Here is a 23,742-nt window from a genome sequence, read left to right as displayed (position 1 = left end):
TGGAAATAGAATGGGAATATATTTTACATCAAATATTCTACGTCGAATATTCGGTCTGTAGCGGCCTTAAAACTGGTCTGAAATAATTTTAATCTGTTATCATGGTTATCAGTTTCTGTGACGCAATTCATAGATTGACCTGTACCTCATCATTGGTTAATGCAAATACTTACCGACAACAGATGGCGTGTTTCACACTCTGTACTTCCCAGCTTACTGACATCAAAGTTTGTCAAACTCAGATTTGTTCCGTACCTCCACAAAGGTTTGATATTCTAAACTGAATGGATTGCTTTGGGTATTTCGTGACTTTAGGGTACGGTTCAATCGATATCCACGAAAAAAGCTTATTTCCAAAATGTCAGTTGATTAGGACATTTAGTTTGCGAGTTAACACATGATGACATGTATTACATGTACAGCGCCCCATAAACCACTGTGTCGTACACAGTGGCACACTCCAATTCGCCGATTAAAGAAACTTTAAACAATCTTAAACTTTGTTAACTCTACGTCGCTTAAGTTTAAAAACTTATGTTTAGGCCACTGTTTAAAGGATTAGGCAATAGTTGTTTAAACCTTTAAAGGGGGTCTCCGGCAATCATAACATTATGCCTTATATGTTACAAAAATAATCATCAAGCATAAATCACATTGTTTTATTTAAAACAAACTCATATTGACCATAGATAAAAACAGTCGGCTCTCAACACGCGATATTCAAAATCTCCGCGCCGAAATTGTCTAAGTGCAATGACGTAATGGTAATTTGTGCTCCACTGTCGTCAGCCTTCATTGTATTACTGAGACGTCATTGCACCGGGAATTGTGAATATCGCGTGCTTAGAGACGGATGTTTTTATTCGTTTTTATGGTCAATATGAGTTTACTTTAAATAAAATCACGCGATTCTTACTTGATAACCATTTTTCTAACATATAAGACATAATGTTGTGATTGCCGGAGACCCCATTTAACTCAAAACGGATTATAAGCTTTAAACCACAACAAATGTAACGCTTCGAGTTAAAAGTTTTATTATGTTATCACTGGTTGAAGTTTTAACGGTTTAATCCATTATGGTTAAAATAAGTGGTTTAAATACTGGTGCCAAGGAATGGTGTTTTTCTTTTTTTTTTTTTTTTTAATCCATTGTGACGCGTCGTAAAAACGACAATTTGGACATCAGATAGGGTGTAACTTTCACGTATAGCAGTGTGCATTTATTGACGTCGTTTAAACTTGCTAACCAGAAATGGGTTGAAATATTGACTAGTACATAACGCACAAGGAGTATTGTTGCACTTGCAACAACACTCATTATTGCAACAACAAAAAAGCAAGCCTTAATATGAAAATATAATACTTTTATACATTGGGCTATTCCAGAAAATACACCCCTTAGGATTTCCTGACATTTTGTCCAGTCATGGTTGTTGGAAATCCAGACTATTAATGTGTCCAAAGGCAAGAAAATCCAACAGAAAAATAGTTCAAAATCGGAAATCCTCAATTTAAGAGGCTCATTGTGAAAATTCAGTGTGACTTTTTATTTAATAATTGCATATCAAAGCTTTTTCCAGTAACATTGGCAGCTTCCAGTCGTTTTTAAGCAAACTTCGAAAATAATTCAGACATTTCTTTTATTAACCCTAACACCCAACCCTGCTTTTTGCTATCGGAAGTTAAAGAAGAAACGAAAAAGGAGAGAAGGTGAACAAAGAAGTCACTTGGCACTCCCGGGATTCGAACCTTGAGACCCCTCGCATGCTAAGCACACGATCACCGACCGGTATAGCCACGCGAGTCCGTGAGCATATTGCACTTATGGTGATTGCGTCATCGCAGACCATGGGATTCGCGCATGCGCAGTGGTTTTTTGTGGCATTTATGGGTGTTAGGGTTAAAAAGGTACTCCTCTATAGTGGATATGCATTTTTCTGGAATAGCCCATTAGGCTTGACATTTTACGACTTACCCGTTTAAGTGACAAAAAATTACAAACAATTTGATTGACCCTTTACCTTACTTGAAGTACATTAATTAAATTGTGAAATGCGCATGAAATACAATACGGTATTCCCATTCTAATGTTATTTTAATGTTATGTACACGCTCTCCTTCACAGGATCGAGCACTCTTTTTAATGAAAGAAGAAACACAACTTTATGTACTCCCATTCTATATACAAATTTCGAATTTTACGTTTTACACGTTTTAATCGTACATTATACAACTATATTACATATAAAGCATTTATTACAAGTGTTTCTCCTAACATAGTAACCGTTTAAACAAACAAACAAACAAAATAAATTATTCGGTTTGCATGAACAGGCCATTAGAGAGAGAAAAAGTAGAACCTGCACAACAATCTTCGTATTAACTTGCACCGAGTCCGAGATGATAAACCGTCTCTATTATATGACATGTGGAGTGCCTTACGTGATCGCCGAGCGCACCATCATGGACCGAGGCAAAAAACTTTTATATACTTGGTAATGATAATTATACAAAAATCGACTCCGCCCTCTACAGTCGGACTAGACGCTGACGCAGCTTAATAATAGTTGCATGGCGTGCATGCATTTTCGCAACATTCACGCCACGGGAATTTGCGCCGCGTCATACAGCATTCTACGCAAGTCCACATAGTTTTGATAGATCTGTATTTCGAAAGTTTATATTCATTGATTTAAGCAGTATGCAGACTTTTAATTGTACGTACAATATTGTATGTAACATATCTACGTTATTTAATCTATTGCCATTCTATTTCCAATAATGTTAAAAGTTCTAACGAATGTTTGATGACGTAAAATCGATAATATATTCTGCTAGATATTATATATATGTAACATATTATCGATTTTTCGTCATCAAACATTCGTTAGAACTTAAACATTACTGGAAATAGAATGGCAATAGATTAAATAACGTAGATATGTTACATACAATATTGTACGTCTAATACCCGGAGTCTGCGGAGCGCTTTAGTGTCCCGTATAGATTTGTACACGACCGATTAACGTTTGTCTTCTTCGGTTTTGTATACATGTAATTGCATTGGAATTGTAAAAGAATACTATTTGGTCTTTACAGAAGTTATAATACAGTTTTATATGTACATAAAATATGACTGCCGAATTTTAATAGAGGATGGGAAAAAAAGATATAAAAAAATATATTTCCTCTTTAAACACATAAATTGTGCTAAACTGTGTGCTAAATGAACATGATGAAGTGCTTTAGACTGAGAAAAACATGTACTTTGTTATCCCAGGCGGTGCGGCGTATCGTCATAAATGATCCAAATATCTTGGATTTTGTGCGACTATATACAAACTTTAAAATAATTTACGCTATAATACAAGAAGTAATAACGCATTCTATTAGTTTATAATTTGCTTCTTTTTTTAGTATTTAATATATTTGTTCAAAACTTCAACATGGAGGAGGGGGATGCAGAAACACGATACGCGTGAATCGCATTGCAAATAACCGATATATATGTCGATCAGTTTTGTGTGTGTGTGATTTGGTATATCTATATATATATTGATGATATACAGTTGCGTGGTGTTATCAGAATTGAAAGGCACCTGCGAACTCAGGTCTTCGTCAGACCATCGCCCAAAATCATGATCGATCCATGCACTTTCCCTTTTAAATTGGTGCTAGGGGTAGGGTAGGTTTATGTTTCAAATGGAACGTTGGGTGCCTACTCAAAAGATCATAATTCTAGCGGATACATTTTCGAACCTGAAACCCGCCTGAAAAATGCAGTTTTCTAGTTGCACACATTGGGTACTATTGCTATTTCATCTAGGCCTATACATTACGAGTCATCTTACCACTCCTTGCCACTCTCTTGACAGTTGTATCGACTGAACGCTATGCAATATTAGAGAAAACTATATAAATACTATACCCGCCTCATTATTTGATTTATAACTTAGTTTTTACAGTACTGTATAATTGATCAGAGAGATGTGATCCTTCGTAAAATCCGGGCTTACGTGACAAACATGTAAAACATGCAGTTATCGATTGAGAAATTTACGCGAGGCGTTGAAATAATCATTCTCGTCATGCCCTAATGCAACCTTGGCCTGGTTGTCGAAAGGAAACAATTGACTCCGCGCAAGTCCACTGATCAAAATACATTTCCACAACTATACCCCTTCCTTCGGTACACGTGTGAACTTTCACTATTTGGAAAGATGTGCACCTGTACAGTGTACCTATGGGCAGACTCCAAGAAATTTACCAGTCTCGTTCGTTGTGAGCGGTACAACGTCGGTTCCTCATAGACACACACACCGAAGGAACTTCGCATGTACCGTCGACGTTTACATCAGCCATTCTATGAGCCCCTAGATATATAGTGGTATTTTATAGACGAATCCCGTGAGCCAAGTCATGGTCAGGATTTAGTAGGCCATTACTGGGTCCCCGCTGTACCAAACTGGTGTTATGACTACCCAAATCAGTGAATGATAGCCGCTTTAAAATCGACGTTATATTGTATTGTGTTGGAAACTTTCATCATTCTTTTGTCTACGTGTAGCACGGTTGATGGAATGCAGTTTAAAATTCCCGCCAAGGCCGAATCATTTCAGATTTTGGGTGCATTGTAGCCGACAATGACCCAGTTATGGCTGCCAGTGAGGTGTAGGAATGCGTGAAATGGGATTCGTCTATAACGTAAAGAGCATCCATGCATAACAGAAGGAGTCTGCCTGTGATATAACAGTATTATAAATTTAGATGGGGTCAGTATCGTCTGTAATTGTAGGTACCACAAAGTGTTCATCTTGCCTGTATCCAGGATTTACTTTGCCATTTACTCCCGTTTCGATATCATTGGTTTCCTCTTGGTGATGTTCGGGCATCATTGCAAGTTCTTTTTTGGAGAGATGTGCAACAATACCTGCACCAAGTGAGTCGCCTTCAACGTTAACCATGGTACGGAAACGATCACTGAAAAGAATAAGTCAAAACATTTTGATAAACTTACATGATAAGCCTTTTCCACAAGCTAATACAACTGTGTTGTTATATGGAACGACATTGGACGAATGGGGTATCAAATGGCTGTAAATAAACCATCCTTCTCTCTCAGCTATGTTATTTTGTGAATACGATTCATAGTTCGTAGAACAAGGTACTTGAAAGAGTACTAGTCAAATTATTTCTATCTCACTTTTGAACAAGGTCATTGCATACCTTAATGCACCCATCTCAATTTTCCTTGAAACATTCTATGTCATCTAAATGAAAGTCTTCCGATTGCTCCGTGAGCCATTCTGCAGTAAAGGCTCACCAGCATTGATCACCATCAAACCTGATATTATGAAGGTAGGACTTAAAGTTCTCAAATATGTTTCGCTAACTGGAGGCCATGCCTAGACCACAACATGGTTGTTTTAAATTAGAAGAATTTTTTGACTTCAACACTACTTAAAATTTTGATCGCTTACCGGGAGCGCTTTCACAGTACCAACTGCGTCCTCAGCCGGATGTTATGGCTCTGATGGTTTATGGCTTGTTGACAACCTACTATGACGTCACACTAGAAGAAGATGACGTCAAAGGTGTTATCCTCGTCCCCCTGGTGGTCTTGGGTATGAGTAGGTTGTCCCAAACTGGATCTAAATCCAGTCCAGTGTCTCTGTTCAAATTGGGTCCTTTTTTCCTGATGTGAATGGCTTCTAGGACCCTTCTGGAAAATTCTTTGGGTTCTTTTTCCAGCACATTTACGTTTTCCCAGTCTATTTGATGGGTGTTTTTTTCCTGGAAATATGCTCATGTACAGCAGATTTGGAACCGGCAGCCTTTGATTTATGTTCAGATAGCCGTTTTTCCAACTTTCTACCTGTTTCACCAATGTACATAGCATCACAGTCTGAACAGGAGATTTCGTAGACGGTCCCTGACTGTTTTAATTTGTCTACTTTATCTTTCGGTGACACAAGTGTTTGCCGGAGTGTGCGGTATGGTTTAAAGGCTGTGGGAACACCTGCTGTTTTGAATGCTCGGCGAAGCTGCTCCGAAGTTCCTTCCAAATAAGGTAAAGTTATTGTGAACCCCCTGGAAGTTTCACTATCCGGTTCGTCCTGTGAAGCTGATTTTCACGCTTCTCCTGGGCTCTGAAAAAGGTCCAGTCGCGATAACCGCAGTTTCGGGGCGCTCCTTTTACGTGTTCAATTTCCTCAGCTCTATCCTCCGGATCCGTAACAATTTCACTCCTATAAAGCAATGTCTTGATCACACTTAGTTTGTGCTCTAGTGGGTGGTGGGAAGCGAAACTTAAATACTGGTCAGTGTGAGTTGGTTTTCTAAAGATCTTGACCTTCACACTACCATCGCTAGCCCGCACGATCAGAGTGTCTAGGAAAGGAAGTTGCCCGTCTTCCTCTTCCTCTCTGGTGAACTTAATGTTATTATCTTGCGAATTTATGTGATCTGTAAATTCATCCACGTGCGAAGTTTTTATAACGCAGAATGTGTCGTCGACATAGCGAACCCACATGCGTGGTGGATGAGGAGCGGATGACAAAGCTCGCTTTTCAAAATACTCCATATACGCGTTGGCCACCAGCGGACTGCAAGGACTGCCCATTGCACATCCATCCTTCTGTTGGTAGTATTTCTCTCTGAACACAAAATATGTCGTGCTCAAGCAAAAGTTCAAGAGATTGATGATGTCGTCCACCTCTAGATCTTCCGCTGTCCCTACTTTCCAGGTTTCGTCATTTTCCAACAAACTGCGAACGACGACGAGAGCTTCTTTCACCGGGATAGAAGTGAACAATGCCGACACGTCAAAGGACACTATGGACTCATCAGGCTCTACTTTTAAGTCTTTGATCTGGTTAACAAAGGCCTGAGAATTAACGATGTGATGTTCCGTTTTTCCTATCAAGGGTGATATAATGTCCGCAACAAATCTCGCAAGATTATAGGTCACAGCACCGATGCTTGACACGATGGGTCTTAACGGTGCCTCGGCTTTATGTATCTTTATGAGACCATAAAATCTGGGAACATCAGCTACGGTAGGATATAAGTCCCAATATGTCTTGCTAGTTATCGCACTTGTTTCTTTGAGTTCTTTCAACAACTTGATAAGTCTGCTTTGAAATTTCTGAGTGGGGTCTTTTTTCAGAGTCTCATAGACACTTTCATCTTGCAGTAGAGCTAAAGCTTTCTCTTCATACAGTGAATTGTCTATCACAACAGTTGCTCTTCCCTTATCAGCTGGCAAGATTTGGATGCTTGTGTCTTTCTTTAAAGATTCAACCGCCGATCGCTCTGCCTTATTGATATTGCTTACCGGGGGTTTAGCATTTTTTGCAATGTTCACAACACGAGCACGTAATTCAGCCGCTTTATCGTTTGCAATTTGTTTACATGCACTTTCAGTGGCAACTACAATGTCATTGATGGGCAAACTTTCTGGACTTACCGCGAAGTTAAGACCGCGTTCTAACACATTAACTTCCGGCTGCGTAAGCTTCCTAGATGACAAATTCACCACCCACTTGTCTTTGCTCCTCTTATCTGCTGTAAAACCGTCTTTACCCAAATTATCGGCGTTCTCTTTCTCTGTTTTTAAAACGTCCAAACTTCCGAATTTGGCGATCCTTTACCAAGTCATGTTCTCGCTTCTGCGCATGAGCGATGAACTCCGAGACTCTCAACCATGCTGTTTCCGGTAATAAACCGCGTAATTTGGTTTCTAATTCTTGATGTTTTTGCTTTAAAATATCCAAAGTAAAATTATTTTGCCGTATCCGCTCGTTGAGTAAAGATCTTTGTGCTTTTGTCAACAAGCCATAAACCATCAGAGCCATAACATCCGGCTGAGGACGCAGTTGGTACTGTGAAAGCGCTCCCGGTAAGCGATCAAAATTTTAAGTAGTGTTGAAGTCAAAAAATTCTTCTAATTTAAATTATACCACTACGTATGAATTTACAATTTTATATGGTTGTTTTAGTTATCTGACCTCCCTGTCGTGAATGGTAGCTTGACAAACTGAGAATAATGCACAGGACACAATCCGAAAATAGACCCATTCCTACCATCAATCTTGTTTACTTGATGGCTTGCCTCAATTTTGCTATCAAAATTGTATGATATGTGTCTATTCATACTGCAGTTACTGTCCGTTTTCCTATACACAATACACAGTGCTCTTACCATTGACGCGTAACCTCTACAAATAGTGTATGATAGAAGTATGGGTAATTGCCTAGTTAACGTCGCTGTGTGAAAAATAACCGGCCAATATTAAAAGTACTCTTCTAAAATTCTAGAAAATATAGTTTTGTAACATGTCCTAAATTTTTAGCTAATTTAGATGTTTGGAAATATTCGCACTTTGGTGTTTTAGTGTATGTTATAGGTAATAGTACATTGCCTAGTTAACGTCGCTGTGTGAAAAATAACCGGCCACTATTAAAAATACTCTTCTGAAATTCTAGAAAATATAGTTTTGCAACATGTCCTAAATTTTTAGCTAATTTACAATGATTTAGGTGTTTGGAAATATTCGCACTTTGGTGTTTTAGGAAGGATATGTAAACGACAGATAACACCAAAAAATATGAAGAAATTATTTCCAAACCGTGTTACGGCCACAGCCATTATGTTTCTCATTTTCAAGAATGTGGTTAACAATATGCACAGTATTGTCTCATTTCGTGAACAAAGGCCACACAGTAATTGTTACCTTGCGTTTGCTTTATAATCGCTCACCCAACTGAAACTATAATACCAGCTCATTGCTCATCACACAGGTAAAACAGACACATGTGTGTGTGGATTTAACCAGAGAAGATTTGATGTAACATAGTTGAGCTGTTTTCAATGAGTGTTATCTTGGTTTAATAGCTTTTAATGGGGTTTAAGTCCTGCAAAGGTCGTGGTGAATTCTACTGTAGACATGACTGCATCATGTATTATACTTTCATTTGGCAAATGATCTGTCATCAAGACTCTCCCTGAATTTCAGAAAGCAGCGATGAAGACCTTGACCTATGTAACCGAGTGATGATTTTCTTAGGGGTGGGAGATCCAGGTGCTTCCACTGAATGGACTCATAATTCCAGTGATTGTCTTATCACCTTTAGCTAACATATGAAACTTGTGTCGGTCCTCATTCTAGGTGTATAGCAGGTGTGGACCCGATTAAGTCAACTGGCATTATTTTTTTTGCATGAAGATTCACGAACCTCCATCTAGAAGACACCCTGGAATACCCAAATGTTAATTGATTTTATTTTAAACACATTCATCAGAGTTGTTATACTTTGTGGCTATCTCGTCTTTCTTGTTTGGTTCTTTATTTAATTACCAATGTCACTGCCAGCCCGTATATCATAAATGGTGACGTCAGCTAGTACTATTTTACTGTGGGATGAACGTATATATATATATGTTGATTCCAATTAAAATTTGGGAGCTGCCCCATAAGAGTGGCATATTTATTCTGTTCTATTGAACAACGCTCATAAACGTATCAAACGTAATCATATTGTATCACTTTATTAGGGAACAGTGGACGGCAGACTTCTATTTACTGAATGTCAAATTCAGGTATAGATATTTCCTTACAATAAATGATCATGAATAACAGGTTACTTTAGCTTAACCATTATGCTATAGAGACGTTCTACAATCTAACAAATTGACTTCTCAGTGCCAGAAGTGGGTAAGTGGAATAGCTGCTATGTGTAGATGAGTACAATATACTATGTAATTTGCCAAAATGTTCACAGGGCAGCTATTGCACTTACCCATTTCTGGCACTGAGCAGTCAAAATGTTTATCTATCACTACTGTTATCAAAATTTAGTTTTGCTCAATCATCATAATATTTTATTCTATACCCATTTTGGCATTCCCCTACATGTTAAACATGTTAAATTATATTGATCTGATTCGACAAAAATATTGCAGAAGAAATGTAACATTATATACACTAAGAGACAAAAGGCTGTTATCAAATTTATCTGTTGTATTATAATTATCACGATGGACCAATTGATTCTCATGACCTTGTAATCAAGCGATTACGTGTGGTTATCAGAAATGTCAGATAGGTTATCAAGAAGTTCAATAAATGCTTTACATGCAACTGCCATGGTTTTATATAATGCTAGCAAATTTTGCAAAAATATACAAATATTATAACATGTATAACTCGTGAACTAATTGTTTTCCACGTGAACTTCATTACTGTCGGATAATGCTATTTTTTAACGGGTCCCTTGGCTACAATTCTCCCCACACTCTTGTGGCAACTTAATGTGTACCTGGATTCCTACTTTATCTTTCATTGTTCAATTGATTGGACTTAGGTAATTATTATAAACAGATAAACGCGAGTTGATATCGTTGGTACCCCGTTGTAATCTATATTTCACCTAGAGATTGTTTAGAGCTATAAAAATAATAAGCATCAGAGTATCATATATATTAAAATTGTTGGGTGAGTACGATTTTTTTACTATATCGCCCCGCACTACAATGTTCACGCGGTACCGATGCATTGAACCATAAATGTCAAAGAAATGCTAATCACTCGCACCTGTCAGATTAGTATCATTGAAAAGATCGGTATTGTATTCAATCTATGATTGCAGGCATACACAGGTGATGAGTGCAACCTGTCTGTAGTGCAGCGCGGTACATTCAAAAATTGTATTCATCCATTGCTATAGTAGTTAATCCGATTATGACGTCACTTCTACGGCGTATAGGTAAACAATAAGATGGTATACAAATATTAACTGTCTATGAATGTGATGGTCGAAATAAGAAATAAGATGTATTGTTCCATTCCACTCGCCGTTCCGGCTCGTGGAATGGAACAATCCATCTTTCACCTCGTGATTATATTTCGACCATTACACGAATTTAAGACAGTTAATATTTGTTTTATATCACTCATACATAAATTCTATTTAAGGTAGGAAATACATTTTTTCATCAACAGAACACCATGTTTTGCCGTGATATTCTTCACATTTTGGGGTCCACCCCATAACTAAATCGGCGAGTCTAAGAGTCAGCTCACGGCTTGGCGCAAGCGCACTACGGCGTAGCACTATGATGGTAAAAACTATCACACGGGAAGGCTGATGGTAAAAATGATTAATGGTAATCAACCAATGAACTGTCTAGAATTTACGTATGAGTGATATAAATAATAATATTAAGCATTACTTACAGAATGAAATCAACCGCCAAAATGAGAGCTATATCATCGGTAGGAAGACCGACAGCGCTTAAAACAATAACCATTGTCACGAGACCAGCTTGGGGGATACCTGCTGCACCAATACTTGCAAATGTTGCTGTTAAACTGTAATGAATTTATTAGAATAGAATATTAGCAAATTGATAAAATTTACTATTTTACTTGCAAGATAGTATGCTACCATAGTCATGATAGTGACTTTTCAATTTTGGATTTGCAAAGAAGGCTACTTTGATATGTGGTTTTAAAATTGCTGAGGTAAAATAAGAAAAAAAACCCTGCTGAATGAATTGAAATCAGCTGAATAAATTGATGGAGCACACGACTTCTGATAACCGAGACAACATGTGCCAGACCAGCAAACACAAAGTATTTTTCAATACTGTCATCCATTTGTGATGACCAGATTCTTGCCGTTTAATTGGGTTCGACCGTTTTACTAATTCATCATAATCATAAAAATTACAACTTTTTTTTTATCTTGTAAATGGTCAAATATATGTCTGTATATAGATTTGTTTATGACATGGCTCGCTCTCTTGGTACACCAAGAGAGCGAGCCAAGTTACGGACTTGTACCGCGGACATTTGGAAAAGAATTATGTCAATTTCAAAAATAAATCCTTTTATATAATAAAGAGCACCTTGGGTATTTTATAGGAGAACGCCAAATGATAAATACTTACCTTACAGTAATAATTTCAGCAAAATTAAGACTTATATTATTCATTTGGGCGATAAAAATAGCTGCAACAGCCTCATATAAAGCGGTACCGTCCATGTTTATAGTTGCACCAACTGGGAGTACAAATCGTACGACCCTGGGGTCGATTTTATTGTTGTCTTCCAAACAGCCTATGGTAATGGGAAGGGTTGCAGAACTGTGGAAAAATAATATTATTGCAATGGTTGAGATATTTTGAAATATTAATGAAGGTCTTTTGATACTATTTATTTTTTATCTGTGAGGTTTCATATTGCACATCTAGGTTATTTTCTCTCTTGCAACATGTGACCGTATACCACGAATGAGCCGTAGGTGTCCTAAATTGTATTCTGAGTTACAGTGTAAAATGTGCATGAAGGTCGTATTCATAGGTACTTTTAAACCAATCAATAATCGAGTAGGATAATAAGCTTCTACATAATATAGAATTTTTAAATATCTCTAGTCTTTGTTTGCTTTGGCTAAAGTGTTCAAGTGGTGGGTTACAAAGCATTGTATTTTGTCTAGGTATGTATAACCAACAATCAACAATGAGAGGACATTCCTGAACCTCGTTGACTTAGGGATGATTTGAAATGACCGCTAATAACTGTTTGATATTTATTACCAGCAATATGGGAAAAGAGACACATCTAGAACCGAAAAAGTATACCATTTTGTTGAAGGAGCAAAGTTCAACAGATCATAACACCGCTTCTGGATATTGTTTGAAGTCAAGTGATATGCCATTTTAAAGCTCATGATATATATTTTCTAAACACGAAATAAAACCGGGCCGACTTTACGCCTCATTCGTTATGTACGGTCACAGTGATATGGAGTTTTAGCCAAAAACTTGGAAAGAAAATTGTAGAAGATGCGAGAATCTATTTGGTAAGTATTAGAAGGAATGTTAGAGTGCAGGCAAAAATTAACTATCAAGCTAGGCTGTTTAGTAATATGTGATCCCATGATCATCCACTTGGGATTTTGTCACAACGTCCAGATTATGATTGTAGTTTGAGGTAACCAATTATGCAAACCTAGGCTATACTAATTCAGAACAGGAATAAGTATGTACTGAATAAACAAACAACGAAACAAAAGTCCTATTTAGCTTTCGTGGAAGGCCTGTATTATTATTATGTGATGCCTATAACGTCTGGTTTCGTTTGTTCTCACTTCCGCTTTTGTTATTGAGGGAATATCGTTTGTCTATTTACCCTGATGCAAAAACGTTTGTAAACCGCTTTGTAAAAAAATCAACTTGTTTCTTTTGACCGAAAATGGACCAATATACAATAACCCATTTAAAGTTTATACACAATTTTGCAGATTTTTATTTAAATATTTGAAATGGACGTGGAAGCTCAGAAAACATTATCGGTACAATCATTGAGGAATTGGATCTTTACCTTGATGACGTTCCTAGAGCAGTAACAAGCGCTTGCGATACACCCAGAAGATACGAATACGGGTTCTTTCTGGTAATGATAAAATACAATCCCGGCAAAATTACAAGTCCATGAATCGCGAGCCCAGTGAAGACGGTGGCCATATAGAGACCTAGTTTTGTCAAGATATCTCCCCAGTCATCAACTTCAGCCATACTACCAGCGATAAGGAAGAATATACCAATAGGAGCATACCTGGATAAAAAAAAGAGGAAATAAAGAATACAAAATAAGTAATGACTCTGCCATTGAAGCCTTAGTAACTTGCGACTTTGTTTAAGTTGAAGCTGCGTCACAACATGAACCTGAGATATATTTAACACAACACATAACCCAACATATCTTAAGACTCCCGTCGTAAACTTATAAGAAGTCTTTACTAGAAACTTCTCATAAGTCCCATCTTCACAATAGTCCCATCCCCATTATAGTAATGTTTGAATTAGCAACCCCAATTAAGATCGTTATCAATCGCGCGTGGTATCGATTGTAGACTTGTGATTCAGTAAAATAACTTGTGTTACATTTGCAAAGTACGAAAGGTCGTAGCTCTATGTGTAATGGACCTCTGACAACAATACTCATACACAATGCCCAACAAAACGTCTAAGTCTTCTCGACGATTTACCGAATGTTGTTTTAAGACTTGTGTTTTATGTCGAGATCTACTACTTTTGGCTGCTCTTATAGCTCTAGGCATCAATCATTACATGGATGACTTTTTTTCCATGTAGGTCGACTAAGCAACATTAGTAATTTGAAAAGATGGTTGGTGACAATCTTCTCTTTGTAACAATCGTAATTGAACAGAGTACTTCAGATTTAACTTAAGTCACTAGAACAGCAGTCAACTTGAGAAATTAATTGAACTTGCATCAATATACATGATGAGGGCAAAAAGAGTCCAGATTAACAAATTCTAAGTTCAGAACTAATCGATATAGGTTCCTTACCACATAATGACCAGCACCAGCAGCATAACAGCGTCATTGACTCCTTGGAACATATCGACGACCACCTGCGCCTGGTGACTATGCATTCTACCAAGAACGATACCAAATGCTATGGAGAACACCACCAGACCCATGATATTCATGTTGTACACATAGGTGCTCTCCCACGTGACGACCTTTATACTTGTAACATTCGATTCATGAAAGAGTTCATTTTCGAGATCGGTATTCATGACTTCCATCAAGTCCATAAGAAGCATATTTAAATCGTGAGTAAGCTTGTTAACGTCCATAATGTCATCAAAATCAAGCGTCTTTGGAGAATGCGCCAGAGATGTCAAATCGGTTAAGGTATTGCCCATGTCTTTCAGGATCACGCCCATTTGTGTGATTATTTCTAAGTCTTTCCTGTGTTGCGGCTCTAAGAAGTGTAAGACATTAGCAGTAAGTCTGGCAAGACTATAAACCATATCATCTAAATTGAGTAATGTCATTTGGTTCATATTGTGCATTGTAACAAGCATAAGATTCATGACTTTGGCTGTTAGCTGACTAGCATCTCGCATAAGTTTTTGCAATATGTCTGAATCTAGGGAATCGGCGTTGTTGTTTAGCAAGTCTACAAAGTCAACCAAGATCATATTTGTAGATCTTATGAGTCCAGTGTGAACCGGTGGGTCAATGAGATAAGTGGCATCATGAAGTCCAGACACCGTGTTCTTTAAAATTGAACTCATGTTAACTAATAAATCTTTAGAACTCATGGACATCAGCAGATCGGATACGTAGGTCTGAGTTTCATCATTCGCCACAAGAACTTCGGTAGATTGAGTTTTCAAGTCGGTCATTATAGAATCATCCAACATACCAGAAGTTGGAAGACCCTGAACGGTGCCATCTAGAGCAGTGATTTTGTCTTCCAATTCGTTGATAAGACGAGTAAATTCATCGACGTCACCTGGTGGTGGAACAGGAGCACTACCCATGTAGTTTTCCATCATCCGATACACGTCATGATTTGCCATCGCCGTTGTGACGAAATTTTCCATATCGGGTTTTACTATCAAAGAATCCAGCCGCATTTCATTGAATGCCATTGCCTTGCTGCTGACCGCTAGTAAGGTACCATTAATGAGCATCAAGGACTGGGCGATTGTGATTCCAGATGCAAGGGTCAGGTTAGCGATCTCATCATTGCTAGGCGTGACATCGATGTACGTGGTGATAGGGTTGGTTTTGTACTGTGAGAAGAAACAGAACAAAGTTTGGTTTAATATGATCAAAAATAGAATAATTATGACGCTATCTTGAGAACATTGATGTATTCATTTGCAGAAGCCCATACAACGTTCTTTATTCCGCATGCAGTCCGAAAACTGTGAATGGACCGTCTGAAGATCATCTACCTGCGCATATAAACAAAGTAAAAATCGTATTTGTGAAGAACCTGCAAGCATGGAAGATATATAGTTCATTGTATTCCCGTGCAAGCAGACCATGAACATCAATCTGCCAGCAGAACGTTGATTTACATAGTGTATCTATTTTCTTACCTATATCTTACTCCACGCATCATGTACCCCGGGCGCTTTATATCTTTTTGCAACCTCATTGGGCCGCAATACCACCAACCCTTTTGGTTAGGGTTTATGGTTAAGGGTATGGTTTATTATTAGGGTTAGGGTTAGCGTATTGCAGCCCATTACGGTTGTAGAAAATAAACACGCCCCGGGCACTCACACCTCATATACCTCTCCATTAGGCGCACATTCACACACAAACACAAGTAAACACACCCCCCTCACTCCCGCACCCCTCACACACGCCACGCATCAAACCCAACCCAGCCACAAAATACCTCCGATTAAGTCTTCTTTGCGCAAACCTTTAAGAAGATGTTGTACCTGACATATCTGTCCAGTTATTTACACAATGAACATGATGAAATAGAAACACCTGGTAGGGGACACGTGTGTCTTGATCATTCATCGCAGAATTTTCAAACCAGATTGTGCAAATAACATGTCATACACCTACATGAAGTAAATGGCAAGCAGAACACTAAGGGGCATGGCTAGCAGATGACACAGACAACAAAAAACAAATGTGAAATGTTGATATAATCCAAAACCACTGGATGGTTCTTATGCTAATGGTACAAAGACTGCTTATGTGGTGTTTTCTGCTCCCAAATATCATCACCAAATATTTTAACTATATATTATACCAATACCTCTATAAGCGTCATGTTGTTTTGTCGGGTGCAAAAGAAAGATGATTTGGATGGCCATTTTAAATCATCTAACTGTTTGTTTCTGCGGTTTAAGCTATACTTACCGTTCTAAAGCATGCTTCTACAATGTTTGCAGGGAACATATTGCTGTAAAATAAAAATATAAAATTGATTGATAAACTTTAGACTTGCAAATTCTCGGCTACACCACCTCCTGCAACATCCTGCAACATGCCTTCATATTTCAGAACTCTATTGCCCCTCTGGTATCATTTACAATACTCATGTGGAAATACAACTGGTTTGCTTTCTTTTAATACACAATGTGACACTGTGAAAATGATTTACGCATTTTTAAAGGAACACTCCGGCAATCATAACATTATGACTTATATGTTAGAAACACAATCAAGCACGAATCACATAGTTTTATTTAAAACAAACTCATATTGACCAACAAAAAAACAACGAATAAAAACAGCCGACTCTCAACACGCGATATTCAAAATGTCTAGGGCAATGACGTCATGGTTATTTGTGCTCAATTGTCGTCAACCTTCATTGTGTTACTGGGACGTCATTGCCACAGGCAATTGCGGTGCCCGGGAAATTCGAATATCGCGTGGTGAGAGAGGCTGTTTTTATTTTTTAAGGTCAATATGATTTTGTATAAAACCACGTGATTCGTGCTTGATAATTATTTTTCTAACATTATAAGGCATAATGTTGTGATCGCCGGAGACTTCATTTTTAAAGACACCACACACACGACAGTGTGTCGTGCTTTTTCCTTATCCAGCATCTGCTCTTAAAACAAATATTTTGACGAATACACCCCACACAATTCCCCGACACGCACACCCACCCAAGCTCCAAACCTCCACCACACATACAAACACCAACACACCCCACACGTTCCTACACAAAATCTCTCTCACTTATTTTGTCTTAACTTTTAATCTCATTTCTTTCCTTAAGATGCTTTATTGTTTATCTTCAGATTGTAGTAATAACTTTCCATATTATTATTGTTTCCTCTCATTTACAATCTATTCATTTTTCTCAATTCTAATTTTATGGATTGCTACCTTTGTTGCTCAGTAATTACATGTACGTTCAACAGACAAGAAGTGATAAAGGTTCGAATTTAAATAAATAAATAAGGCACGTTTATGTTGTATTGTTTATAGCCATAAGCTTCAACATAAAAAGTCCCCAAGTTTTTGAAATATTTTTTCAAAATATCAAGAGCTATCTTAAGAACCACTGAACCAATACTAGGCTTGTTTGTACTCATTTTAATGCATTTTGTATGCTGATTCCAAATATGGTTTATAATTTACAATTCTAAAACCAGTATTTGAATTAATTTTTGTTCACCTTGGGGTGTACTTTTGCACCCTATTTTGAAAGTTGTGGAGTAACTTCTTCTGACGCAGAGCAATAATTTGAAGTGCTGTCTTAGACAATCAACACCAACACATAAAGTCAGTACAATGTGGTATCGCAATTTTGCACCACCCTTTTGTATTGCAACATGCGAATATTGGTGTACAAATTACACTGCGATAGGGCTTATTTCGAACGCTGATTGAAAACTTGTCGTCTGTAGAAATGTCACAATATCAACAAATTATTTTCGAGTTTTGGGCTGATTTAACATTCACATCCGACCGTATGCTCTTTATTCTATAAATAGATACCAAATGTTTACAACTATATCTTTGTTGTCAAAGTTTTGATGTCATTAAAGAATGATTAAAGTTCTTTATCGTAATTCAAAAACATAAACATTTACTTTTTGCAACATTTGCTTAGTCACATAATAGCCTATAATTTATTGTTTTCATATAATGTAATGCAGATAACGTGTCAAAGGTTGAGATAGAATATAAGTTGCTATCTCTGCTATTTATCGAAGGCTGATATAAATTAAAGAAGCAAATAGTAGTCAATATTATCACACTGCGATAAATACTTATCATTTATGATACATCAGAGGGTCATGTTGGGTGTTACATTTTTGCACAACTTAAATAATCATGTCGTATAGTTTATAGCTAATCCAAATGTAGCGTAGCTGAAAAACATATATAGAAGCAATTTTTGTGTTAAATGTATCCAGACTATTCTTGTTCAGTTTTACTATTACAGTAACCGTTATTGTTGCTCCAACCATTATTCTAAACAAACGGTTCAAACGGTTCATTTTCCTAAAAATCAAAATAAGATTCCTCTTCTTATAGTGTAAGTATTTTAATTTCATTTTTTTTTTGCCGAATGTACGTCACAATAATATTAAGTTTGTTGAACTGTCATGGTTGCGTGCGAATGACTAACAATCTAACCAATCATCATGTGTTTTAAACCTTTTCCTTCTCAAAACCACTGAGATCAGGTTGACAAAAAGACAATGAAATTAAAGGGTTTTAATTTTTATAAGATCGTTAAACATTCTAATTTTATCACAATTTAATAATTTTGGGTAATGCTTTCGAAAGTACAAAGATATAGTTATAACTCAGAAATACTAAAAATAAATCTATTTGCAACGACTCGCCATCCCTTCGACGCGTCGACGTCGTATGTACACAATTCATCGTAAAAGACCATACCAGTCAATAGCCGTGATTGATTAGCAACCATTAGCAATGTAACTGTGATTGTTTTATCGTCATCTATCAATTACATTCCATTACTTGTTATAAATTGCGTTCTTTTAACGTATCCTTCTACCTACCAAACTCATGATTTACATGTTTATTTACATTGATGTTAATAATAATATTCATTGTCATTTGTTATGTTCGATGAAACAGCGAGAGAAGTATCACTACGAAAACTTAGCTAAATACGAAAAACAGACATATTAGAGTGTTATCACGCTTTCAAAAGCTCTAAAACCAATCCATTGTTTTGCCACTTTATTATCATGATTATTTGATAAGAGTTATATATGTCTGATCAGACAGAATTAAGATGGATATAGATAAGATTTGTTAAGACGTGACAGATGTATACATAATATTCCCAACATTTCTGTCGACATTTGTGTCAAGTCATCCATCAAACAATATATTTCAGAATATGTCAACGAAAGATGCATTACTCAGTTACTCTCTTTCAGATTGCATGTAAAATTCAGACATGTTTGACGAAACTTAGATTCTGTGCACTCTGGTAGTCCTTTCTTTATGGGATATGGAATAATTGTCACAGGAAATGGTCCTACTTTTGGAAATAAGGAAAGAAACCACATGACTAGGGAAAAACAGCACACCAAACACAAGAAAATACAAACAAAATAACAACACGCATTGTTATCATTTGAAATTCGAATATGTGACCATCCATCTCAAACCGCTCGTAAAGTCGGCAAATTGTATTTCGAGTTACAGTGCAAAATATGCATAGAGGTTGTATTCATATGTCCCTAATATTTTGTCCTACATGTTTCTCATTTGAGTCCAGTCAAACACCAATCTTTAATGCTATTGTTGAAGAGGATAGTCGGGAATTAAAGTCCTTTGAATTCATGGTATAATTAAAGCACAATTTGAACTATTAATAAAAAGGGTTCGTCCGGTTTTGTTTTCAGTAATCGCTGCTTTTGACACGCAATTAGAAATATCATTGATATCTGCGATCGAGTTAGACAATTTCCGATTTATTATATGGTAGAAAAAGTCTTTGTTTGCTTTGGCTAAATCCTGTTCAAGTGGTGGGTTAACCAACAATAAACAGTGAGAGGACATTCCTGAACATCGTTCAGTTGGGGATGATTTAAAGTGACCGCCAATTATGACCATTTGATATTTAATTCCAGCAATGTGGAAAAAAGAAATAATGTAGTGCCAAAATAATGTACCCTTATACTGAAGGAGCAAAGTTTAACAAGTTATAACTCCGCTTCTGGATATCGTTTGAAGTCAAATGATATATCATTGTAAAGCTTATGGTATATATTTTCTAAACAAGGAAGAAAACGAATTGACCAGGGGCCGACTTTACGAGCGTTTCGATCTGGACGGTCACATATGGGATATTGGGTATACATGGTATAGAGGTTGTGGTGAAGGACACCTGTTCAAATCCTTTGTTTGGAGCCAATCGATAAAAGCATGCAGGGCCTCTATTCTTGTCCTTTTGGGCGAGTTCAGTCAAGGAGTAAACTTTGGATTGTTTTATTTTGATTATATTTTAGTTTAATAAACATTTTACTATTTGTTTTAATATTATTATAGTAACCCGCTTGATTTTATCACAATGTGCATAGGAAGGCTAAGAGAGAACAGCAATTCTACCATAAAATAAACCGGAAATTGTCTAACTCGATCGCAGATATCAATGATATTTCTAGTGGCGTATCAAAAGCAGCGATTACCGAAAACAAAACCAGACTAACCCTTTTTAATGGTTCAAATGGTCCTTTAATTATACCAAGTCAAACGACTTTAATTCCCGAACAAATATGAACACATATGGAAAATGCAAAGGGGTAGCAAATACACATATATTAAAGTTAAATTGTGGTTAGTTTCATAGGAAGACAACTGTTTCCTTCATTTCCTATACTGCAGTGTTCAATGTTCATACTGAAGAAAAAACAAAAATTGTGTTGTTATTATGTCGCTTTTATTTTATAGTCAGTTATATATGATTTTAAAAATATTTCCAGAATTTTCATCTATTTTCCCCTAAATTGTAAAAAGTTTTGTAAACGCTCAAAATGTAAACACTTAAAATGTTGGAGAAGCTCCTGTTAAATTGACCACGTGGCTATTTTTTTTATAAATTCGCAGAATGTAATTTTGACTCCTGCTCTAGACCTTTTCATTTGCCATGAGTTTTCATAGATATTTTATAGATATTTGGCGCCATATCAATATGTCACTAAATATCACGTATATTACTGTAGGACGCACGTTTATAAATGTGATGCGCCTTTTAATCAACTATTGAGATACCGATTTGTTATGATGCAACATCATCAGTCAACGGGACATCGGTAAAATAATACGGACAAATTCGGACATCGACAGTACCTGGCACATTTTCAAAAATATTTCTCAAATCTTTTTGTCATTTTAAAAAGTAAACAGAATGAACAAAGGTCTGAAAGGATCAATCAATGTCAAATAATATTGGTAAGCGTCATGCAGATGTTGTAAATTTAGGATCAAAAGACGCGGTGTAGGGGTACCGATGCGCTTGTTGTGGGTGTGGTCGTAGTGGTTGTTGTTTACGCCTTACATGACTATTAAACTTTTGAAGCGGATGTTTGTTTTTTATATCAAAATATGATTATTATAAATTATCATATTTACCAAACACAGACATTACGAAGCAGATGGCGGGAATCAGACGGAATAAACACAGTTGTTATAGAATCTTTTATCAGGTACAAAGTTCAATTATCTTATCTAAAACAAACCGCACCCGTTCTATAAGAAGTATCTTTTTCCGATAACAACTGATGCAAATAGTCATCAATGTTTTATACAATTGATTTATATTATTTAACTAGTTCCACTCATTGTTTTCAAAGAGAATCGTAACAAGAAATGTAATTTTCAATTAGAGAATTTTCTTGTGCATATCAACTCAGTTTACTAATGAAAATAATTATGTTTAAATAATTCCAAAACATTTTCATGTTCTTGATGATCGACGTATATTTTGCTATCACTTAATGTCATTTATACTTGTTGAGAAGTACAATATGTAGTGACAAACGTTTTACGTCCCTTTTATGTTTCGAATTATATTTTATTATTTTTAATGATTTTTCATTATAGTGATTCCCCTTCCGTCAATATTTACTAACTAATGGAAGACAATGTATAATGCAAAAAGACCAAAAGTGACGCACGAGTATCAAATTATAGTTAGCATGTACTTTTAAACTACCAAACATCTCTAATTTCTTCCTTTTGTTTACTCTTCTGTAGTTGAGTTCTCAGTTTCTAACAAGTTAGGCCATTAGTCGCGGAGTACTGATCACGAAAGTACATTTTCAAACTATCATTCTTATTATATAAACACTTTCTTCTAGTGATGATCATATTTCGAACGAGTGTTCTAAAGTTGGTAGTGTTCAATTCCAGATCGTGACCGATCGAGATTAGATTTGCGATCCACGTATTAAAAGTACACTTGACTTGACATAAATACCTGGAATTTTGTCATGCGTAGGTCATAGAGTATCACATTGGCATAAACACATGAGCGACTTGAAACAAAAAACCTGATTAAAGGTGACCAATATGCAAATACCGTGCATAAAATACGTCAGTAATTGGTATAATGTGTTCCGTGTTTGATTATAAGAATATTTCCGGGCTATGTTTATGAGCATTTCAGAGAATAGCTATTTTAAACTTATTGCAAATTATATGAGGAATACATTTAGTTCAATCAATTGCATTATCCTATTCTATAGTGTTATCATTCTGTTTTATAATAACACAATATTGGAACGTATATTGTTGTGGTTTGACATGTTTTCTTTTCTTTTATTTCAAAATAATAATAATTTAGCGTGTACACTTACAGAACAAGATCCATGAGGGCATATATGATGTTGACCTCGTCCTCTTCTTCCCCGTCTTCTGTTGGCGTTAACCCTCTACCACCAGGCTCAATTAAAAGCACTAAGCAGATACCTAAAGCCACCGCGATCAACGTGGTAGCCATATAATAGACCACAGCTCGAATACCAAGTTTGCCTGAAATGGCCGATTCTAAGGATGCAAGACTAGCAATCAGACTGGATACAATTAACGGAATGATCATCATCTTCAGCATTCCCATAAACAAGGTACCTGGAAATTTGATGTAGTCTATCATTTCTTGATCAAAGTCGTATGAAATACTCAGAATATAGCCGACAACAAACCCCAAAATCACAGAAATAAGCAGAAGAAGAAGAAGCACTTTCTCTGGGTTGAAATATGATCGGCATCCTTTCTTTTCTTTTTCATGTACTCCTTCTATTTCCATTTCTTCGATATCATGGCCCGGTGGACCTCCATTCTTTTTGGAAGACATTTTGACTCGGCGGCGAAATACGATCTTTGATTTAGGAAACTTCTCTCTCTATTGAAGCACAGTCCTGGAATGAGTA

General features: G+C 36.6%; 1 protein-coding gene across 1 annotated transcript; it reads right to left on the bottom strand.

Annotated features, from left to right (window-relative positions):
* Positions 1–1,190: 1,190 nt before the first annotated feature.
* Positions 1,191–23,742, bottom strand: LOC140143086 (excitatory amino acid transporter 2-like). The gene is made up of 7 exons (XM_072165169.1): positions 23,170–23,742; positions 16,721–16,763; positions 14,384–15,624; positions 13,392–13,625; positions 11,957–12,151; positions 11,241–11,375; positions 1,191–4,983 (listed from the first exon to the last, which is right to left on the bottom strand). The coding sequence occupies exons 1-7, from the start codon at positions 23,664–23,666 to the stop codon at positions 4,767–4,769; spliced, it is 2,562 nt and encodes an 853-aa protein (XP_072021270.1). The 5' UTR covers positions 23,667–23,742; the 3' UTR covers positions 1,191–4,766.

Source organism: Amphiura filiformis, chromosome 1, assembly GCF_039555335.1.
Source record: "Amphiura filiformis chromosome 1, Afil_fr2py, whole genome shotgun sequence".
NCBI lineage: Eukaryota > Metazoa > Echinodermata > Ophiuroidea > Amphilepidida > Amphiuridae > Amphiura > Amphiura filiformis.
Note: the sequence above shows the minus strand (reverse complement) of the source record. Positions and strands in the feature narration are given on the sequence as shown.